Source organism: Bos taurus, chromosome 20, assembly GCF_002263795.3.
Source record: "Bos taurus isolate L1 Dominette 01449 registration number 42190680 breed Hereford chromosome 20, ARS-UCD2.0, whole genome shotgun sequence".
Classification (NCBI taxonomy): Eukaryota; Metazoa; Chordata; class Mammalia; order Artiodactyla; family Bovidae; genus Bos; species Bos taurus.
In genome coordinates this window covers 33,441,231-33,463,315 of record NC_037347.1, presented here as the reverse complement: position 1 = coordinate 33,463,315, position 22,085 = coordinate 33,441,231, and the positions used below count along the sequence as shown (strand labels likewise).

At 39.6% G+C, this 22,085-nt stretch overlaps 1 protein-coding gene across 7 annotated transcripts in view; it reads right to left on the bottom strand.

The window, feature by feature from the left end:
* MROH2B (maestro heat like repeat family member 2B) overlaps nucleotides 1–21,793 on the bottom strand; it is a 73,446-nt gene extending 51,653 nt beyond the window's left edge. For 3 of the 7 annotated variants that reach the window (XR_009491961.1, XR_009491960.1, XM_024981489.2), the window contains exons 1-13: nucleotides 21,231–21,772; nucleotides 19,984–20,045; nucleotides 17,804–17,914; nucleotides 16,405–16,564; nucleotides 15,211–15,309; nucleotides 11,673–11,827; nucleotides 7,452–7,592; nucleotides 6,995–7,087; nucleotides 6,837–6,906; nucleotides 5,107–5,220; nucleotides 4,134–4,207; nucleotides 908–1,030; nucleotides 84–197 (exon numbers count right to left, since the gene is read on the bottom strand). Coding sequence is in view for 5 of the 7 variants with exons in the window: in XM_024981489.2 (XP_024837257.1) it covers nucleotides 84–197; nucleotides 908–1,030; nucleotides 4,134–4,207; nucleotides 5,107–5,220; nucleotides 6,837–6,906; nucleotides 6,995–7,087; nucleotides 7,452–7,592; nucleotides 11,673–11,827; nucleotides 15,211–15,309; nucleotides 16,405–16,564; nucleotides 17,804–17,914; nucleotides 19,984–20,045; nucleotides 21,231–21,258 (1,344 nt within the window). In the remaining 2 variants the exon portion in view is untranslated. Of the gene's footprint in view, nucleotides 1–83; nucleotides 198–907; nucleotides 1,031–4,133; nucleotides 4,208–5,106; nucleotides 5,221–6,836; nucleotides 6,907–6,994; nucleotides 7,088–7,451; nucleotides 7,593–11,672; nucleotides 11,828–15,210; nucleotides 15,310–16,404; nucleotides 16,565–17,803; nucleotides 17,915–19,983; nucleotides 20,046–21,230 lie in introns of all 7 variants that reach the window. The other 4 variants (XM_015459077.3, XM_024981486.2, XM_024981487.2 and 1 more) reach the window with 2 other exon arrangements.
* Between the last annotated feature and the right edge of the window lie 292 nt (nucleotides 21,794–22,085).

Below are 22,085 nucleotides of genomic sequence, written 5' to 3'. Positions count from 1 at the left end.
GTACCAACTTCTTTACTCCTAAATGGACAGAGCTTTAGAAAGGTGATCAAAGGAACTATGATTGGTGACAGAAGACTCCGTACCTGAGGCATTCCAATGACCAGTGGGTCCAGGGTTTTTAAGACCTCCAGGCTTATTTCTCGGATAGATGTCTCTCCCTTTTCAGTCTCCTGGGAGTTAGGTTTTATTGGTTTCTCCTTTAAGAAAGATGAAGCAGGTGACTTGTTAATAATCCCTGTTGTTGGTCTCCTCTGACCTTGGGTGTGTTCTTAGTCTCTGGGGTGGAGGATAAAGTCACTCAGCTTAAAGGGCTTGAGGAACCCAGTGACCTTGGACTCCAGTATCTAACCCCTGCTTCTAACTGCTCTTTGGAAGAAGGGGGAGACAAAAATGCCTCTGGCTTTTTTCATAGAAAAACAAACACTGTGAACTTCAGTTACCCCCTTTCTCAGGCCTTTCCCCATTTTTCTCTGGGACAAAAATTTCCACTACTTCCTATGGAGTGGACTGCAATTTCACTTGCAGGTTGTAAGATCACTGAGATCTTAGACATGTGTTTTTCAGGTTCTTCATCCAAAGGAACCAGTGTAACAAGTATGGATGTTTCCTGTTTTCTAGAGACAATTCACTTTCTCTGCCTCTCTCCAAACCAGCCCCCAGCCTTGGAGGCCAAGTTGTCTCCTCTCTAGGGAAAACTGTGAGTTAACCTACCTTGCATTTATGATAAGTTAGAAATGGCATCAGTGGAAGGGAACTGAGAACACTAGATGCTGAAAAATTTATTAATAAAAGTGAAAGCTTAAATATGACTTTAGTTACTAAATTGAACTTCAGGTATTTTTAAAAATCCAGTCGAGTCAACTGCACTTGCTGCAGAGCAGCACTCAAGATGGCACCCTCTTCGTACCAGATTCTTGTTGGACATTGAAAACTGGGTGAAGATGTAGTCAATCAGTGGCCAGCCTTCCCGGGCTTCAATGTAGCATTTTTCACACATGGTTTGGATGAGGAGGAGGGTGGAGTTCCTCACCTAGAGTAGGGAAAATACATTAACAATATTTCATTTCTTTGGGCAGAATGGAAATTTAGATACTCCTATTGTGTAACCTTTATGGATTGTTCAGCGGGAATCTTAAAAAAAAAAAAAACAACCCTATAAATTGAATGATATTACTGTAATAGATGGGGCTTCCCAGGTGGCTCAACGGTAAAGAATCTGCTTGCCAATGAGCAGACCCCAGGTTTTATCCTTGGGTCAGGAAGATCCCCTGGAGAAGGAAATGGCAACCCATTCCAGTATTCTTGCCTGGGAAATCCCATGGATGGAGGAACCTGGTGGGCTACAGTTCCTGGGGTTGCAAAAGAGCTGAACATGACTGACCAACTAAACAACAACAACAATTACGCCCTGTAGGAGCAGGAAGTAATCTATAAGGTTATGATTTAAGTGTCACTAGCAAAGCTCTCTTTAAGCAAACTCTTTCTAGTTCCCACGACATATCCTGGCTAAAACTCAGTTCAGTTAAGTTCAGTCAGTCCTGTCTTACTCTTTGTAACTCCATGGACTGCAGCACGCCAGGCTTCCCTGTCTATCACCAACTCCCAGAGCTTACTCAAACTCATGTCCATTGAGTCGGGGATGTCATCCAACAATCTCATTCTCTGACATCCCCTTCTCCTCCTGCCTTCAATCTTTCCCAGCATCAGGATCTTTTCCAAGGAGTCAGTTCTTCATATCAAGTGGCCAAAGTATTGGAGTTTCAGCTTCAGCATCAGTTTTTCCAATGAATATTCAGGACTGATTTCCTCTAGGATTGATGGGTTTGATCTTGCAGTCCAAGGCACTCTCAAGAGTCTTCTCCAACATCACAGTTGAAAAGCATCAGTTCTTTGATGCTCAGACTTCTTTATAGTCCAACTTTCACATCCATACATGACTGCTGGAAAAACCATAGTTTTGACTAGTTGGACCTTTGCCGGCAAAGTAATGTCTCTTCTTTTTAATATGCTGTCTAGGTTGGTCATAGCTTTTCTTCCAAGGAGCTAGCATCTTTTAATTTCATGGCTGCAATCACCATCTGCAGTGATTTTGGAGCGACCCCCCCCCACCCCAAAATAAAGCTTTTCCTTTTCTGTTTTAGCCTATGAAAAGGCTAAAACACTGCCTCACTTAAAAAATCCTCAGTGAAAGATGGCACATTGAAATAAAGTTCCACAATTTCTTATCCACAAACTCAAACTCTAAATGACACTGAAAACTGGGATTTTGTTTCTTAAATTTGGTTCCTACTTGGTTGAGAAACTCAAACTGAACTGTTTTAAAGCTATTTGTTGGTATTCAGTTCCTCAGTCATGTCCGACTCTTTGCGAGCCTATGGACTCTAGCATGCCAGGCTTCCCTGTCCTTCACCACCTCCTGGAGCTTGCTCAAACTCATGTCCATTGAGCCAGTGATGTCATCCAACATCTCTACCCTTTCTATGTAGTGTGAATATGCATACATTTTCTTGAAGAAATCTTAATAGGTTTGATTGTGGGCTACTATCACAGTAACACTTTTTTCTAATCTGAAAAATTGTAAATTATGAAATATGTCTTGCTCTATGGATTTGAATAAATGGTTATGAACCTGTGTCACAAGTTGTTTAATAATTTGGCTTCAATTCATCTATTGGATTGTTTCCCTGGAGGATAGAAACCTCAGATCTAATTCCTTAGTGAATGGGTCTTTTAATGGAGGGTAGGAAGAAAATAATTTTTCACAGGGAAGCAGGGTCCCAAGGTTGCACACACGGACTCTGTAATCTCCTTAACTGAGGAGAAAGAGGTAAACCTTCTCTGTATATTTGCCCAAGGAGTGAGCGCTTTCCTGGAAATTTCTGTCCTCTTTTATTCTACCCTAAATCCTAGCAATGCTTCAATTGGCTTGCTCAATTACTGGGTCAGGTTTATATATATAATCAGTTCAGTTCAGTTCATTTCAGTCGTTCAGTCGTGTCCAACTCTTTGTGACCCCGTGAATTGCAGCACGCCAGGCCTCCCTGTCCATCACCAACTCCCGGAGTTCATTCAGACTCATGTCCATCGAGTTGGTGATGCCATCCAGCCATCTCATCCTCTGTTGTCCCCTTCTCCTCCTGCCCCCAATCCCTCCCAGCATCAGTCTTTTCCAATGAGTCAACTCTTCGCCAAAGGTGGCCAAAGTACTGGAGTTTCAGCTTTAGCATCATTCCTTCCAAAGAAATCCTAGGGCTGATCTCCTTCAGAATGGACTGGTTGGATCTCCTTGCAGTCCAAGGGACTCTCAAGAGTCTTCTCCAACACCACAGTTCAAAAGCATCAATTCTTCGGCGCTCAGCCTTCTTCACAGTCCAACTCTCACATCCATACATGACCACAGGAAAAACCATAGACTTGGCTAGACGGATCTTTGTTGGCAAAGTAATGTCTCTGCTTTTGAATATGCTATCTAGGTTGGACATAATATAATCACTCCATTATTATTTATTGCATAGCTTTGATTATTTTAACCATAGTTATTGGTGACCAAAGCCTCCTGGGGGAATTTTCTTCTCTTCATTGGCTTCTGCATAGGGCTTTGATCCAAATAAAATACAATTTTCATACAAAATAATACTATAATTGCTAATTTTAAAAATTTCTCACATAAAAGTTCTATGTCTTTTTCAACATGGAATACTTTAATCAGATAATCAGGAGATATTGAGAAATCTATTGTGCATGTAAGACTTTCTATAGATGCTCCCTGACTGGAAAATAGGATATCTCTGCTCAAAATAGGGTTCAGGGGTTATTATTTTTGGAGGAAGAAGTATCATCTTTATAATTAACAATTAATTTTAAAACTATTTAACTAGCATAGCAGAATCATGCTCTAGACCAAAATCTTTTTTTTTTTTTTTCCTACTGAGAAGCCCTTGAGAATGTGCTTCAGAACTTTACTTTGATAGAGTTTATCTTATTAGGGAAAGATGGAGTTCTTTTAAAAGTAGAATTGGTCACTGAGCTCTTTATAAATCAGTCTCATAAGCACATCCCTAAAGAGTCAAAACTATTTCATTTACTCCTAAAGCTATCATTATCCAAATAAAAGTCCCCATTAATTCTCTTACTTTAATACTGAGGTCACCCATGACGACTTTGACTGCTTTTTCAATTGAAGTGACATGATCCCTCAGCTTGGGCTCTGAAAGACAGAAAGAGAAATTGAGAAGCCTACTTCAGTAGGAGTACAGTACATTCTGGAATTGTTGAAAACCGATTAGAGTTATGGCACATAATTTCAAAGTCTCTTGTCCTTAACATTTTATATTGTTCACTTCCTTCCTACCTTCTCCTTTTTCAACTCTTTATAGATGTTGATTGCTTTTTTGGTTCTCTGTTACACTTTGTTTAACCTTGTTTAAATTGTTAGATTCTTAAGTGCAGTCAATACATCACACCTAATGGATTAGCCTTAAATTTTGGAGACCACCTCAGGTTTCTTTTGCCAATTTTTCAGTAAATCACAGGGCAAACTGAATTTTTTTTAAAAAACTATTATTTTGTTGTACAAAAATGAAAGATCATATTTTATTGAATCTGAGGTATCAATTTTATGAGGCATCATTAGTTTATATTGCACCGAGTGAAAACCTATAGTGGCTAATGATAATTAAAGATGCTATCAATTATAAGATGCATTCTGAAATTGCAAAAATTAACAGTTTTTAGAATGCAAAAATGAAAATTCATTAAATTCTCTTTTCTAAAAGTACAAATTTTTAGAACATTGTGCATTCTTACACCCACTCTCAGTTTATTGGGCCACTTAACCAATACCTCCTTTCAATTCCAGATTCAATTCTCAAATATTCTATTCCTTTACTGATTGCATCCATAAATATCATGAAAGAACAGAGGTAACTGGAAATGCCTATTTAAAAGTAGTAGATTGATTATAGACAACTAAGAAAACCTAGCTTTACTTGAATATGGTGTTCTGTAAACTTCCCAAAGACACAGGATCAAATTAGAGACAGTGCACAGATTTCAGTCTGCTTCTTAATACAAAAGAAACAACTCTGGTGTCATCCCTATTCTTACCTTCAGCATTGATAGCTGATCTTAACAAAGTCAAGATTCCCATTCGAATGGCTTCATTATTATTTCTCATTTGTTCATCAAAAAAATCCATCAGGTCTGCAGGGTTTGAATGGGCTGTGGGTTTAAGAAATACTGGAGTCAAAAGAACTCGTTTTCACCTTAGGTAAAATTCTTGTAAATGGGAAGACTATCATTCTATGAGAATTGTCAAAGTCACCCTTTGGTTGGTAATCAGATTTTATTAGGCCCATACTTCTTTAGCATACAGAATTTAACAGTTTGGTCCCTAAGAGAGCTAGGCCCACTTCTGTTCATACCTGTGAATGTAACCTTATTTGGAAATTAGGTTCTTTGTAGAGAAAACAAGTTAAGATGAAGTTGTATTAATTCAATATAGCTGGTGTCTTTATAAGAGATGGATAGAAGACACAGAGACACAGAAGGATGCCTTGTGAACATGGAGGCAGAGATCAAAGTGATGCTTCACCATCTGTGCAGCTGGTGGGGGTAGGGAGGAAGCAGGTAAAACTGAAGAAAGGTCTGGATAGAGTGGATGGGTTTGGGCTGGAAATGATAAAGCGAAGTAGTTAATTAGGCTGGCACATCGAGAAATGGAAAGTACAAAAACAGAGGGGCTGATTAGGAGAGAACTAGGCCATGCTAGAAAGGTATGCAGTGAGGTAGTGGAGATGACACATTTTGGAGAGGGTGCAGGTGTGGGAGGTATAGGGTGTTCTTGTCCCTTGCCCTGAGAAACTATATTAGAACATGGTTTTGTATCCTGACCCCGGGACCTTGGTGTTTCCTCTGCAACTTGTGTCAGGTTGTAGATTCTAACATAGTGATGGGCAGGATTGTGATGTGAAAGAAAAGAGAGTGAAGGCTGGAGAAAATGATAAGGGATACATACCAAGAGTTGACAGGGAAGAAAAAAAGGGTAACATTAGTTTGATAGAGTGTCTAATAATCACAAATACCAAGAAAAAATGTATTTCCTAGCCTTAGGGTTACCAACTCACACTGGTTTGCTTGGAAATAGACCCAAGCATATATGGTCAATTAATTTTCAACAAAAGACCCGGGAATATATACAATGCAGAAAGATTAGTCTCTTCAGTGAATGGTGCTGGGAAAAGAAAGAAATCTGATTGTTACCTCAAAAAATACAAATGCACACAAATTAAATCAAAATAAATTTAAAACTTGAACATAAGACCTGAAACTCTAAAACTTCTAGAAGAAAATATAGAGACTAAGCTTCTTGACACTGGTCTCGGCAATGATTTTTTGCATTTGACTCTAAAAGCAGAGGTAACATAAGCAAAAATAAACAAGTGGGATTCCATCAAACCAAAAAGCTTCTGCTCAGAAAAGGAAACCATCAACAAAATGGAAAGGCAACCTATGAAATGGGAAAAGTAATTGCCAACCACATATCCAGTAAAAAGTTTATATCCAAAATATGTCTGGGACTTTTCTGGTTTTAAAACTGAAAGTTCTAATTTCCCAGAAATCCTTCAGTCCTGGGCAGATCGGGATAATTGGTCACCCCACCTACAGCACTCCTCAGAACAAGTAGGGTATGAAAAAACAGAATAGCGTGAGTCAAAGGAACGTTTTGTGTGTATGTGTGAAAGTGACGAATGTGGCAGTGTGCTCACACTTCGTCCTTGCTGTCATCACCCCTCTGAGACATTTTAATTAAAAGCCCACTGGATGCTGAGTCCTACCTAGAATGAGGAAACAGTTTGAAGCTTCGGTTTCGTTTTCTTTTTCTGGAGGCTCTGGAACTCTGCACACCTGAATGAGAAGAAAAAACATTAAGGGGCTAGACGTGAAACAGAAAACTGGTGACAACAAAACAGACTTGACAGCATGGTCTTCTTACCTGGCGGAGTAAATTGATGAAGATGGCCTTCCTCAAGGCCTTCGGAAGGCTGACATCGTAAAGGACTGCTGCGGTCAGTATCTGTCTTAGACTCTGGAATAAAAGCTCTCCAAGGTTAGCTGGAGCCTGCCTGCGGAGCGACAGCCCAGAATGTGGAAGGCAAATGATCATGGTTGTGAGGAGAACATACCCCTATCCTTCCAGTGGTTACCGTTTTCTTTAGTGATTCTGGCTGCCTTACCGTGTTCAGTGCTCCTGCAGCTTGAACAGGAATTCCTTTCTGGAGTGTCTGCCACCTTAGAGGCCTACTGCTTCTCTACCTTGTATTTCCTGGGAGGTATGTAAATTCAGCTGCCCCAAAACATGTCTGAGTTCCTTAACCCCTCCTGAGAATGAACATCCTTCAGGATGATCTTTGGACAACCGTGGGAATCAGTTTCTCTGATGTGGCTCTCACCTGAGTGACGTGAAAGTCAATCTCTTTGTCTTTGTACTGGTTAAGGAGCCATGGGACCTGGCCCAGGGCATATTCACAGAGGTCTTCCCGATGGAGCAGCAAGCTTACTGTGGGGCCGTGAGCCTTAATGATGGCCAAAATCTGCAGAGGCAGCAAACAGATACTTAGAAAAAGTATAATACTTAATTATACTTTACATAAGTATAATATACTTATGTATATTATATTATATTTATGTATATTATGTATATTATACATATTAAGCACAAGTATAGTAAATTTATGTAAAGTATAATACACAATTATATATTAATAATATAAGATATATAATAACTACTCATTGGAAAAGACTCTGATGCTGCGAGGGATTGGGGGCCGGAGGAGAAGGGGATGACAGAGGATGAGATGGCTGGATGGCATCACCGACTCGATGGACGTGAGTTTGAGTGAACTCCGGGAGTTGGTGATGGACAGGGAGGCCTGGCGTGCTGTGATTCATGGGGTTGCAAGGAGCTGGACACGACTGAGCGACTGAACTGAACTGAACTGATACTTTACATAAGTACATAATAAAATATTTCACTATGTTTTTGTACATTTCTCAGTATACCAGGAAGAGTTTTAGATACCTCCAAAAACCTTTCCTCACTGCTTTCAACCAAACAAGGTTTTTTCAAAAAATATTGAAGCTAAGATCACTGTATTCATTGTATGAAGAGTTATATTTATATTTGTATCTACATCCATATCCATATCTATGCTCATTTCAATGTTTGCCCCTCTCTTCTATTTCTTTAATCTCATTCTAATTGTCAGTTTATTTTACTATATTAACAGATTTATTAAAAACTTTTTCTCTTTCTTTATTTTTTATGAAAGTATGATAATAGCACAGTTGCAGGAGACTTGGAAAATACAGAACAATGTTACATGTAGTTCCACTATATATTACAATTATTTTTTTAAGTAAGTAAATTAAGATTTTTAATTGGAGTTTCAATATTAAACTCTCAAAAACTAATAGAACATACAGAAAAGTAGAAGGATATAGTAGATCAGAAAAGCACCATGAGCCAATCAACATAATTAAGGTTTAAATAATTTTCACACAATAGTAGGATATAAATTCTATTCAAGTTCCCACAGACTAAATTTTTTTAATTAAAAATTTTTTCATTAAATGTTTAATTTTCTTCAGTATTCCTCTGAGTATTATTATTATTCTGAATAATATTATTAAACATCATGGTGCTTAAAATGTCAATAATCTAGAAAATTTACTTATAAGTTTATTTTGCAAACAACGTGGATTTTTTTCTTTTTAAATGAACTTTCACTGGGGCATAGTTGCTCTACAATATTGTGTTAGTTTCTGCTGTACAGCAAGATGGATCAACCATATGTATATCTCCTTTCTTTTGGACTTCCTTCCCATTCAAGTCACCACAGTGAATTAAGTAGAGCTCCCTGTGCTATACAACTAATGAGAATATACTAACAAATTAAAAATCTCCCTGACATGAAATATTCTTTGATTCCATATCACTTCAACCCCACTGTTATCCTCACCCAATTCTCCTTCTCTTTTCTTGCTTGCATGTCAAAGTTTATTGAAGGAGTGGTCTGCGTTTGCTATCTCCACTCCCTGCTGCTGCTGCTGCTGCTAAGTTGCTTCAGTCGTGTCCGACTCTGTGCGACCCCATAGACGGCAGCCCACCAGGCTCCCCCGTCCCTGGGATTCTCCAGGCAAGAACACTGGAGTGGGTCCCATTTCCTTCTCCAATATCCTTCCATTTATTTCTCAGTCCACAATACTCCGGCTTCCACATGACATGAAAAGCGAACCCGCACAAAATATAAATGTAATGTATATTGATGATAACAATTTAGAAAACACAAAAATTAGGAGGAAGCAGAAAACATAGTGCCCAGAGTACTCATGGATAGGCACTATTTGGTATGTTTTTAATATGTTTTTTCTTTACTTGACTTTTTCTTTTCTCTCTTTTTCTCTATGTATTTTAATTTCTTAGAAACTGACATCATTCTTTAATCTATAGTTCTAAATTCAGCTTTCTCTACCTAATATTATATAATTTTTATCTATTAGCTAATTTTTCCTATAGAGCAAACCATCTCAAAAGTTAGTGGCAGTCACAGAAAGGAATAAAATTGTGTCATTTGTAGTGATGTGGATGAACCTGAGTCTGTCATGCAGAGTGAAGTAAGTCAGAAAGAGCAAAACTCTTTGCATATTGTATATTGTAATATACAATGCAATAATATTGTATATTAACACATATACTTGGAATCTAGAAAAATGGTGCCAATGGACCTATTTGCAGGACAGGAATTGAGATGCAGATGTAGAGAACAGACTTGTGGGCACAATGGGGGAAGGACAGAATTGGATGGATTGAGAGACGAGCATAGACATATAGACACAACCTTGCATAAAACAGATAGCTTTGGAGAAGCTGCTGTATAGCACAGGGAGCTCAGCTCAGGGCTCTGGGATGACCTACAGAGGTGGGATGGGGTGGCAGAGAGGTTCAAGAGGGAGGGGATATATGCATATACATATCTGATTCACGTTATTATACAGCAGAAGCTAACACAACATTGTAAAGCAATTATAAGCCAATTAAAAATTAATAAATTTTAAAAAGCTTAGTGGCTAATAACAATAACCATTGATTTCACTTAAGACTGTATGTCAGCTGAGAGGTGGTTCTACCACATTTCCATGCAGTGGACACGTTTCAAGATTTTCCTTATTTGAGCACCATAACAATGGCCTCTGTACATCTGCCTTTGCTTTTTGAAAATCACTCCTTAGTTTCTAAGATCTCATTCTTCTTAAGTCCTTCCAAGTTTTCTTATTTCTTAAAAAACATCCTCTGTAGAATTAAAGGCTCTTTATTCTGTTGGCCAAGATCACTATTTGGGTTTCTTTGTTTCTGCCTGTTTATATTTACTTTCCTCACCCTACTTCCCCTCCTCCCACTTAACTCACTCAAGTGCCACGTTATCCCATCTCCAACCTATGCTTCAGTGAGTTTTCCCCTCTTTAGTGACTGCATGTCCCCAGCAGTAAATGAATTCATAGGCTGCAAGCTCAGTTCTAGTGTCACGGCCTTTCTAGTACTCATCGGGTGTTAAGTGTTTCTCTCCCTGTGCTCTCTTATTACTTTGTGCACCTTCTTATTACTTGCCTAACTCTTGTAGTGAGCAAATTTGAATTGCATTTTGCTTTTCAAGTGGCTTCCATAAAAGACCTCTACAGAGTATTTTAAAAATTTCATGTTCGATAATGATTTCACCATCCCAGCATGTTAAAAAAAAATAATAGCTCAAAATATAAAAAAGAAACTAGAGAAGGTAGCTAAATGTTAAATCTTTTATAATATAGCAATAAAGAAATAAAATTTAAGTTAGCTTACTTAAAAAATTATAGCAATTAAGCAAGATTAGGATGGGATGCAGTCCATGGGGTCACTAAGAGTCGGACACGACTTAGTGACTTCACTTTCATTTTTCACTTTCATGCATTGGAGAAGGAAATGGCAACCCACTCCAGTGTTCTTGCCTGGAGAATCCCATGGACGGAGAAGCCTGGTGGGCTGCCATCTATGGGGTCGCACAGAGTTGGACACGACTGAAGCGACTTAGCAGCAGCAGCAGCAGCAGCAGCATGGGATTATATATATGAATGAACTTTGTAATCTATTCTTTATAAGGCATTACACTATTATGAAATGATCAGCCTCATTCTTTAGATGTCATTTTAATTCACTGTGATAGTCACAGACACAGCAAATTTCTGTGGACTGGTGTTTTTCCTAATCAGTGATTCAGTCCAAATATGGGTTATGATATAGCTAACATTCCATATATTTTGCTCATTTTAGATATTTATTGTTCTCTCCACACATAGGTATGTCAGTTCCATGACAGTGGAGATTTGGATCTGTTTAATCTCTGCTGTATCTCCAGTATGTGGAATGATATGACATGTCATGGGGACTCAACAAATATTAGTTGAAATAAACAAGTAAATAGTGATTTGAAACAGGAAAAACAAAAGACTTAATAAACCAGATAAAATACAACCCATCACTTTCCAAAAGAACTAAGATGAATTATCATGTTAAAAAGAGAAGAGGAAGTTCAATCGGGATGCGAGGAGAGCTAGCTGGAGTCATACTGAGCCCCACTCACTTGTGTGGGCGAGGTCGTGGAGGCCCACTTGTCCATGATATACCGGAACAGCATGAAGATCTTGTCAGAGAGGCGGTTGGCATCTAATCTGGGATAGGGGAAATCTCTCCAGTGGTTGACATACTTGTAAATGGCTCTGCTGAACTTCTCTAGGGCTGCATTTAAAAACAACCACAGACTGAGAAAAGTATCAAGAGGGGATGGGCCATAATATAATCTGAGAAGAGCGTACTGATGATTAACAAATGTGTATTAATTTCTATAAAATCTATGACAGTACCAAATTAATTTATAAAAAAGTGCTCCAGCCACTTTAGTGAAATGTAAATTAAAACCATAATAAGATACTGCAACATACCATCCGGAATTGCTATCATTTCAGACAGTCATTGTCAAGTATTGACAAGACTAAGGTACAGCTGGTATTTTGACATTTTGCTAGTGAGAGTATGAACTGCTGCAAACACTTTAGAGAAAGGTTTGACATTATCAACCAAACTTGAACGTGCTTTATCTTGGACTCAGAAATTCTGCTCTGAGGTATACAGCCCTTAGATATGCATACATATAGGCACTAAAAACTTGTACAAGAATGTTTCTATTCACTTTTTGGTAACAGCTTCAAACAAAAAACAATCCAAATTATTTGTCAACAGGCAGGATGGAAAAACTATCATACAGACGTGTAACTGTAAACAGAGGTGAAAATGGACTCCATGGACCCAAAACAACATGCATGAATCTCACAAACAGGTAAAGTTAACCTGTGGTGTTAGAATCCACAATTGTGGTTACTCTTGGAGAGGATGGAGAGGGTGATGATTGGGAAAAAAGATGAAGGGGGCCTCTAAGGAGCTAGTAATGTCCAAAGGTTTAACCTGAGTGGAGGTCAAATGGAAGGCTGACTTTGTGACAACTCAGCTCTTTGTATACTTATGGTAATTATGTTTTTCTCCATGTATATTTTACTTTAATAAAACTTAAAAATCTTGAGCCTGCAATATATCGTATATATTTGCATCAAGTCATTACATAATTGTTTTTTCCTTCAGCTCCGCATGCTATCCCTTGTGTTAGATAGTAAAAAATTATAGTTTACTCTCTCAAGGATATGTCACACAATACTATGGAAAAGACGCCGAGTACCTTAGCTTTAGAACTGGTCATTTATTGGTTTATTCCTCCCCCTCCAGACTCTCTCATGTAATCTCATGTTGCTGCTGCTGCTGCTGCTAAGTCGCTTTAGTCGTGTCCGACTCTGTGCGACCCCATAGACGGCAGCCCATCAGGCTCCTCCGTCCCTGGGATTCTCCAGGCAAGAACATTGGAGTGGGTTGCCATTTCCTTCTCCAATGCATGAAAGTGAAAAGTGATGTTACATTTTCTCAAATCTGCTTGTGGTATACATACCTTGTTTGTTTGTATTCTGAAACAACAAACACAACATCTGTTTCTTTGCTGATTGATTGCACAGCTAGGTGGATGGCTATTAAATTGTATATATTTTCTTTATAGTATAGACATTTAACCTTAACTGGCAGTCAGACAAAAGTTGTTTTAGGACCAAAGAGCACTTAGATAACTTTATAATACACAGATAAGAATTCCCTTATTCATTGCATTGTGATTTCTGATTTTATTTTCTTTTACCTTCTTGGTTATTAATACTGGAGGTAGAAATGCACTTAGAGGCACCAAATGTTGTTTTGCTGGAACACAATGTTAACTGTGATGATAAATAGGGAAAATAAAAAAATATTGAAAACTGCTAATCTAGTATAGTAGTTTGAGTCCTTGACTTAGACTGTCATACTTCACATCTTGTCTCTGTCAAGTATTGGCTATGTGATTGCAGGCAAGCTGTTTAACCTTTCTAAGCCTCAATTTCTCATCTGTAAAATGAACTGAAATTGTTATCCGCTCAATGTAGTAACTGTGAGGGTTAAATGAAAGAATAATCTAAAAATACCCACGGCAGTACCCAGGTAGATAGTAAATTCTCAATATTTATCAGGTACAAATCTTACCTTCACTGAGGACAGACAAGAAGAAACAGGCAAAATAGAACAGAGAAGACTTGGATGATATGTAAAGAAGACATTTCTGACAGCATGGGCCTTAAAATACTATAAAATAATAGTCACAGAGATGTCAGTGGTGGAAGGAATCTCAGCAGTCACTTCATTTGTTGTTTTAAGAGGTGAAATTGAGGTTGAGAGAAGGACAGAATCACCTGATGGCTCAGTGACTCATCAGAGGAGAGAGTTCAGGTCTTCAGACTCATCCAAGAAACCTCTTATTGTTCAAAGAATGCTTTTTCCAGGAACTGAAGGGCATGCCATTCTCTGCAGACTGTTGATTACTATAGATGTCTTTCAGTTTTGGGGTAGAAGGGACTTGTGATCATAGTTTGTATACCCATTTTCCTTGATTTTATGATTGCTTGTGCTTTTATTAGATTATTTACTTATCATTTTCACAATATTTCATTACAAAGAGATACCAAAATTTAGCCCATCTTTTTGGGCTCCAAAATCACTGCAGATGGTGACTGAAGCCATGAAATTAAAAGACGCTTACTCCTTGCAAGAAAAGTTACGACCAACCTAGATAGCATATTGAAAAGCAGAGACATTACTTTGCCAACAAAGGTCCATTTAGTCGAGGCTATGGTTTTTCCATAGCCTTGGTCATGTATGGATGGTCATGTATGGATGTGAGAGTCGGACTGTGAAGAAAGCTGAGCGCTGAAGAATTGGTGCTTTTGAACTGTGATGTTGGAGAAGACTCTTGAGAGCCCTTGGACTGCAAGGAGATCCAACCAGTCCATTCTAAAGGAGATCAGCCCTGGAATTTCTTTGGAAGGAATGATGCTAAAGCTGAAACTCCAGTACTTTGGCCACCTCATGCGAAGAGTTGACTCATTGGAAAAGACTCTGATGCTGGGAGGGATTGGCAGCAGGAGGAAAAGTGGAGGACAGAGGATGAGATGGCTGGATGGCATCACCGACTCAATGGACGTGAGTTTGAGTGAACTCCTGGAGATGGTGATGGACAGGGAGGCCTAGCGTGCTGTGATTCATGGGGTTGCAAAGAGTCGGACACGACTGAGCGACTGAACTGAACTGAACTGAACTGAAGAGCTAGTAAGATCTCATAATCACTAGGGAAAGTGTGGTCCAGTTGAAAAAGGAGACTAGTAGAAACTGATTATGTAGGACAGTGGAAAGAAGATGGACTGGGTGGTCATATAGATCTGAATGCCACCTCTCCATCACATTGACTGTCATGACTTTGAGAGAAAATCACTTAACTCCCTTGACCCTCAGTTTCTCATCTGTAAAATGGGCTAATAGTACTTTGTAGAATTGCAGTGAGGATTGATAGGGGAAACTCCTGGCAGAAGGCCTTCCATGTGGAAGGCCCTCAGTTAATGGTAGATACTACTACTAGAAAGGACACGAGTAAAAGGAAAAATAAGACATTTGCTCCACTTATAGTCTGGTCTTAATAAAGGGGAAACCGCAGGGATACCCACCAACGCAGAAAGCGCCTTTCATCCTCTCCTCCTCGGTCAGCCTGAGCATGGTTTGCATGGTGAGCAGGGTCATCATCATGAAGGGAATACTCTGGGACACTGCAGGAAGGGCACAAGAGGAATTTCTGTCACAGCTCCCCAAACCATCATCAGTTAACAAGCATTTCAAAGCAGATGAGGTGTGGTGGGAAGCCATTCTGCCCCATGCCCACCCCCCAATGCCAGCCTGTACAGTAAGTCTCCTTCATATGAATCTTCAAGTTGCAAACTTTCAAAGATGAGAATGTGCAATTGCCTGTCCAGTCTCATACGTTAGTTCACGTGTCTGGTATACAATGTCATGTGCAAGTAGACATGTTCTTTACCGTCCAGTACTGTAGACAGTACAGAAGTACATAGTCTTTATTCCAAGCCCATCATGTCTGGAAGCAAGCACAAAAGCTGTGGTGATGTAGCTTGGGATTACTGTACTTTTCAAGGTACTGTACAGTAGGATTAAAATATTTTCTCCATATTTTGTGTTCATTTTTAATGTATTATTTGTGTGAAAATTATTATAAACCTATTACAGTACAGTACTATACAGCCGACCATGCTAGGCTAACTTTGTTGGACTGAACGAACAAACTGGACTTACAAACATGCTCTTGGAATGGAACTCAGTCACATCTGGCAGACTTACTGTAGTTAGAGCACCTTAAAATAAGGTGCTTCCTATTAGTTGTCTGTACCTGTTGCTTCTTAGCAATTACTTTGGATAATTATTTTGTTAATGTTCATCCCTCCCACCAGAACTTGCCTGTATCCCCAGGGCCTAGCACAGGTGATATGCTAAATAAATAAATAAATATGTTAAATAAAGAAAAAAGCATCCTAGGAAACCCTTACTTCATGTAAGAGTTGAGTGGTTTGCAGAATATGCCTTGTGGAAAATGTGCTTCTGCAAATACAAGGCCAGATGAAAGGAGAGGTGAAGGTGGGAGAAAGAGTCCAGCCAAATTCAGAGCAGCGTGGACCCATGGCTGGAGGGCAGGCCCATCCAAGCTCACAAACAGCAGCCCAGACGGGTCAGTATTTCTTTAGTACCGAAGGAAGTAGGAGAGACACTCCCCCTCTGCTGTTTGCTCCCACTTGGGTTTAGACAATTACAATGATGGTTTCCCAGGGAAAATGTGGAGGCTATTCCCTCTGTACCGTAGCTGGTTGCCAGTTCAGCCAGGGCAAGCACAACGAACTCGTTTGGTAGCTCCAGAATCCTGAAGTTACTTTGTACTTCATACATTACAGAGTTGAAGTCATGTGCAGCAAGAGACACCAATACCTCCCCAGCTAGCATTCTGATTTCTCTGAGGATCTGAAGAAGAAAAGGAAGATAACAATAACAGCCAGCATGAATCAGCAGAGGGGAAATAGTTGACATAATATTTATAAGTTCTCTACCTTTTCAATTGAGGGAGAACAGGCTGTTACAAACCCTGTGTGGAAGACTCTAGGGTAGATGTCAGCAGCTGGGAAGCGGATGTGATTCAAAAGCTTCTCAAAGCCAGGTTTTCATAGAGTTCTTGTAAACTCGAGGCAATGCATATTTTCTAGCTAATTAATCAGGTACCATGAACTTAAGATTTACGTTTAAGTGATATGAATTACTGAAGGGAATGGAGAAAGAAAAATGGGCTGGGAGTCCAGAGCTTTGAGTTTTAGTATTGTCCTGATCTAATTATCCTTAATGTTGGAGATATTTGGAGGGGCCTTTGCTTTTGGTAATGGTGAATGAAGTCAATTTGATCCACTTTCCTGCTGAGGAAAAGAAAAAGTGCTGGGCAAGATATTAAAAAATATACTCATAGAAACATCAAAGACAGTCACAATATAAGGTGGAATGAATTACTGAATTGAAATCTGGACAAGACTGGAAATCCAGAGATGTGAATTTTGCCTTTGGGACTGCGTTGCAGCTTTTCGGGACAATAGTCAGAATTCAGGGCCAACCAAGAGCGAGACCCTGGTCATCCTATGTTTTAAGAGCTGCGTTCATATGGGAGGTTAAATTGGCTCTCCGGGGACTAGAGTCCAACCTTGAGTTACGGAAGTTGCCCAGAAAAATCCCAAGCCTTGAAATTAGATTGCTTGTGCCTCGGCAGATAAACAAGTGAAAATCCTTTCTGGAAGGAAATAATGTAAGACTCAAACTACTTCTACAAATAATTTTTCAGACACAATGCCTAGTATACATGGACAATTAGGCATATGAAGAGATAGGAATTCACATGGGAATGAAGAAATTTGGGTTCTAGTTTATTCATTCTGTTGATAGATAGCTGTGTTACTTTGCAAACAATCTCTCTAAGCACCAATTTCCTCACCTAAAAGTGAATGGGATATTACTTCTAAAACTTTTCGAAGCTCTACCTTGGTTTCCTCATCTGTGATGGGGTAAATAATATCCAGGTTACCATGAAAAACAAATAGAAGTGATCTATGGTCCTTGTAGTGATGTAAAAAATGTTTATGGATGTCTACATGGGTGCAGTTGCGTCACATAAAGACCTGTTACTGGCCCTGACACTGATGCATCATTAAGGATAAAACTTACATTGTCATCTCTCATGTCCTTAGAAGCATAATAAATCAACCTTTGGACAATTGCATCATCCAAGATGTCGGTATTCTGAATAATGGAAGCGAGATGACCATAAATGTCTTCCTGTGAACATACAAAGTTATACACAGAAATTTGAGTTGCAAAGCTAAAAGAGTCAGAATATATCCAGATGAATAATACCATTAAACTAAGCAAAGTATCTACGAGATTTTATATATCTGATGATACCATTAAACTAAGCAAAGTATCTACGAGATTTTATATATCCTAATTGAGGCTTCCTTAACATAATATAGGCTTCCTAGATGGCACAGTGGTAAAGAATCTGCCTGCCAATGCGGGAGACCCAAGACACGTGGGTTCGGTCCCTGGGTCCAGAAAATTCCCCGGAGTAGGAAATGGCAACCCATTCCAGTATACTTGCTTGGAAAATTCCAAGGTCAGAGGAGCCTGGCAGGCTACAGTCCATGGTGTAGCAAAGAAGTGAACATGACTGAGCACACATGCACTTAACATAATATGCATCTTTAGGAATCAAAGGCTTATAGGTAAAGCGAAGTTCATTCTAAAACCTGTTTTAATATGACCATATTTCTAAGGCAGTATCTAACTGAAGGCAGGAATGGGTCACTTGACATACTAAAGTCTCTCGAAATCCTCTGTTGTAGGGCCCTCAGGGCAATGGAAATGCCCATCACCCTAATTGTTGCTTTTACTACCAAAGAGCACCTATAGCATTAAGGAATATGATGTCATTCCCAAAGAGGCTGAAAGTTATGCAACTTGTTCCTAAAGGGGATTTGTAAGCCCTTATTTCATCTATGCCTTTGTGGAGGAGAAGTTGTGAACTCCTTTCCACAGAGCTGCAGCCTCTGGGAACTACATGGCTTGAGCAGATGTTGTGTGTGAGGGCTCTTCTCAATCTCTTAGATGGCCACAAGGCCTTTGGAAGATGAGAGACTGGTCTTCTGAAATCTCCAAGAGCCTCAGGCATGTTACCTTGAGGTACTATGCCTGTGTTTAAGGTGTGAGATAACTCACTTTGCATACAGGATTCTAATATGGAGTCAGGGTTGAGAACCACTGGCTTAAGAGATAAAGGTGTAGGCACCGCCCTTCACAGGGAGGTTACACTGAATAATGATTAGGAGCATTATTTTGGAATCAAATGGGCTTGTCTACTGTTCTCAAGCATGTTACTTCTCTGGGCCTCACTTTTCTTAGCTGTCAAATGGAAATAACAACACCTATATCACAAAGTTGTGAGGAGTGAGCATAATACAATGCATTATTGTTTGGAAAGAATCAAGTGCCCTAGATAAGTGTTCTATGAAAGATAGCATTGTTATTTTACGAAAGGTTATTGAAGCCAGAAAAACCTTCAAATCTCAGAGAAATTCATCTCTATTTGTGGAATAGCATACAGATGGGTCGTTGCTGTTGTTCGCTGTTCTGTCGCTAAGCGCTGTCCTTCTCTCTGCGACCCCATGGACTGCAGCACACCTGTCCTTCAGTGTCTCCCGGAGTTTGCTCAAACTCATGTCCATTGAGTCCATGATGGACACACCGGTCATCCTTTGTCGCCCCCTTCTCCTGCCTTCAATCTTTCCCAACATCAGGATTTTTTCCAGTGAGTCGGTTCTTCCCAGGAGGTGGCCAAAGTGCTGGCGCCTCAGCTTCAGCCTCATTCCTTCCAGTGAATACTCAGGGTTGATTTCCTTTAGGATTGACTGGTTTGATCTTTGGGAATTTTCTCATAGGAGCCCTCAAATTCCTTGCAGGTCATTTGGTCCTGTCCAAAACATTCATAAAACATTTGGTCCGCACCAAAAAATGTCTGCTAACCCTCAGAATACACAGGAGTAGGCTCTAACCCACGTGGTTGTGACTCTGGCATCCCCCTCTTTCCACATCTATCTGCATAAGGTTATGGAAGGGGACATTCTTTTGCTAGCTTCTACAACCGGATACTCTGAATCCTCAAATGCCAAGTGTCATGGTGGAAACATTAAAATGACTTCTATGAAAGTGCATTTTCTGAAAAACTGAATACCACTTAAGAAGCCAGAAAGAAAAGAAGAAGTTGAAGCAAAGAAGGATGCAGATGAAATGTTGCAATAACTGGACTAGAAAAAGTGAATGGGGAAGAGATTTTTCTCTCTTTTCCTTACCTTGCTAATATTATCTTCCTTGTTCAGCATGCCAAGAGTGAGGTTAATATCTCCCAAAATCTCTAAAAATGGATGGGAAAAGAATTAAATATGGCAAAAACCAATACAACATTGTAAACATTAAAAAAAAAAAAAACACATGCTGAAATGCCCTCCTGTTAATTACTTTGCAGTGTTCACTTCTCTCTCCTTCTCTTTCTCTTCTCTGTCTCTCTCCTCTCTCTTCTTCTTTCCTTCTCTCTCCCTTTCTTTTCTCTCTCCCTCTCTCCCTTCCTCCTACTTTTCTCCTCTTCCCTCTTGACTGCCAGCTCTTTGATGGCAGGAACAGTGTCATGTATATTTCATATACTTGACAATAGAAGATGCTTTGTATTTTTTCTTCAAAACCTAAATTAAACACGTAGGGGAAGACAGAAGATGCTATGTCCCAATTAATCCCTCCAGTCATGTAGGTATCACACTATATCCTCTTCAGCAAGGCTCCCCTCTCAGATTCCATGAACTGAGCCCCTTATGCCTGACTTGAGTAGGGGAAGGCAGGAGTGTGATAGAGCTGGTTATTTTCTACCTCCTTCCTCCGTGCTCCCCTCCATCCTATTTATTCACATCCTCTTTTTCTCTGACTTCCCTTCTGGGCCTGCCAGCTCTTCTGGTATCATGCTCATGCAACCTTGTTCTTTTCTAAAAATGATCCAAATATTTTTGACTTGCACATTCCAGGCATTATTTGAATAAAGCACGTTGGAAAACTGAAAAGACATATTTGAGTCAAGGGAACTGAGAAATTTCACACCACACGGCAAGTTGGTAGGAGGGATCCTTTTGGATGTAATGATTTTCCATAAGCCTCCAAATCAAACAACATCACCCTTTCATACAGTCGTTTTTGGCAAAGCAGAATATTTCCAAAGGACTCTGCCAGCACTGAAGATTAAACAAGAAATTGCCTTTGTGTTGTAGGCACTTTCTCTTCAAATAGACTATACGTTTCTAAAGAGGTAAAACACAATCATCTCTCAGGCTCCCAGTCCTTCACTGGTCCTTTATAATTATAATTTATAATCTGGTGATTTTTATTATTTTGGAATGAAAGGAGAGTGGAGAGAAACAATCTTACTTTAATATAATTTTTCATAAAACCTTTCAGGTATACAGATCTCCCTAAATCATGCTCACTATTCCCCACCATATGTATATGGTCACACAGACACAAAATATCTAACTCCTCAGGGTCCAGTGATGCTTACCTGCAGATTCGTCCATGTCCTCAGCCATGTCTTGGCTGTTTCAGGCTCTCTAAGAGACAGCACCTAAGTATCAGAAACAGTAAGGCTAACAAGTCCAAGAAACAGGTTTGCAATTTTCTCACATAAGGGTCTCTAAATGAAAGTCCGTCCACCACTCGATTGGCACAATGCTCTGGAAACTTCCAGTGATGGGCTGCTGCTGAGGAAGATGATGCTGTATTCTACCACTGGGACATTTTCTTGCTTCTGAGCTCCTGCTGACCAACAAAATGGCTTCATCTCACCAAATAGTGTCCTTTTGGTGGAGACCAGAGTATCTGAGAAGGAAGAAATTAGAGACTGAAACTCAAACCATTTTGGTAGACCAAAGGAGTTCTTCTCCTTAAACATGGGTCCATTGATTACAAATTTGGAAATTGTTTTCAGTGGTCACTTTACTGGCCTGGTGTTGGTCAAAATTTTATGGTGACCTTGTTGATTGTTCTACCTGGTGAAAGTCAGTCACACAAACTAGGCATGGTCAGTGGACTGGAATGCTCACCACGGGCAGTTGAATGGAATGTCCAACTGACAGCAGAAGAGCCCAGACCTTCTCAGCCTCCCTCCCCATCCCCTCTGTCACTGACTTGATCTGGATACTGCCCTCACTCCAGGCTCAGGCTTTTTTCCTCTGACTTCATTCTCTCTTCTTATTTTCAAGTCATTCTTTATCCAGATCTCTTGGCTATAATACTTTCAACTTTACTAGTACTTCAGTCTGTTCTCCACACACCGGCAAACTTAAATCTATTCACAACTTTCAGTGTATGTCCAGATTGTATGTTAAGGTGGTAGATGTCAGAGGAAGTGGGAGTG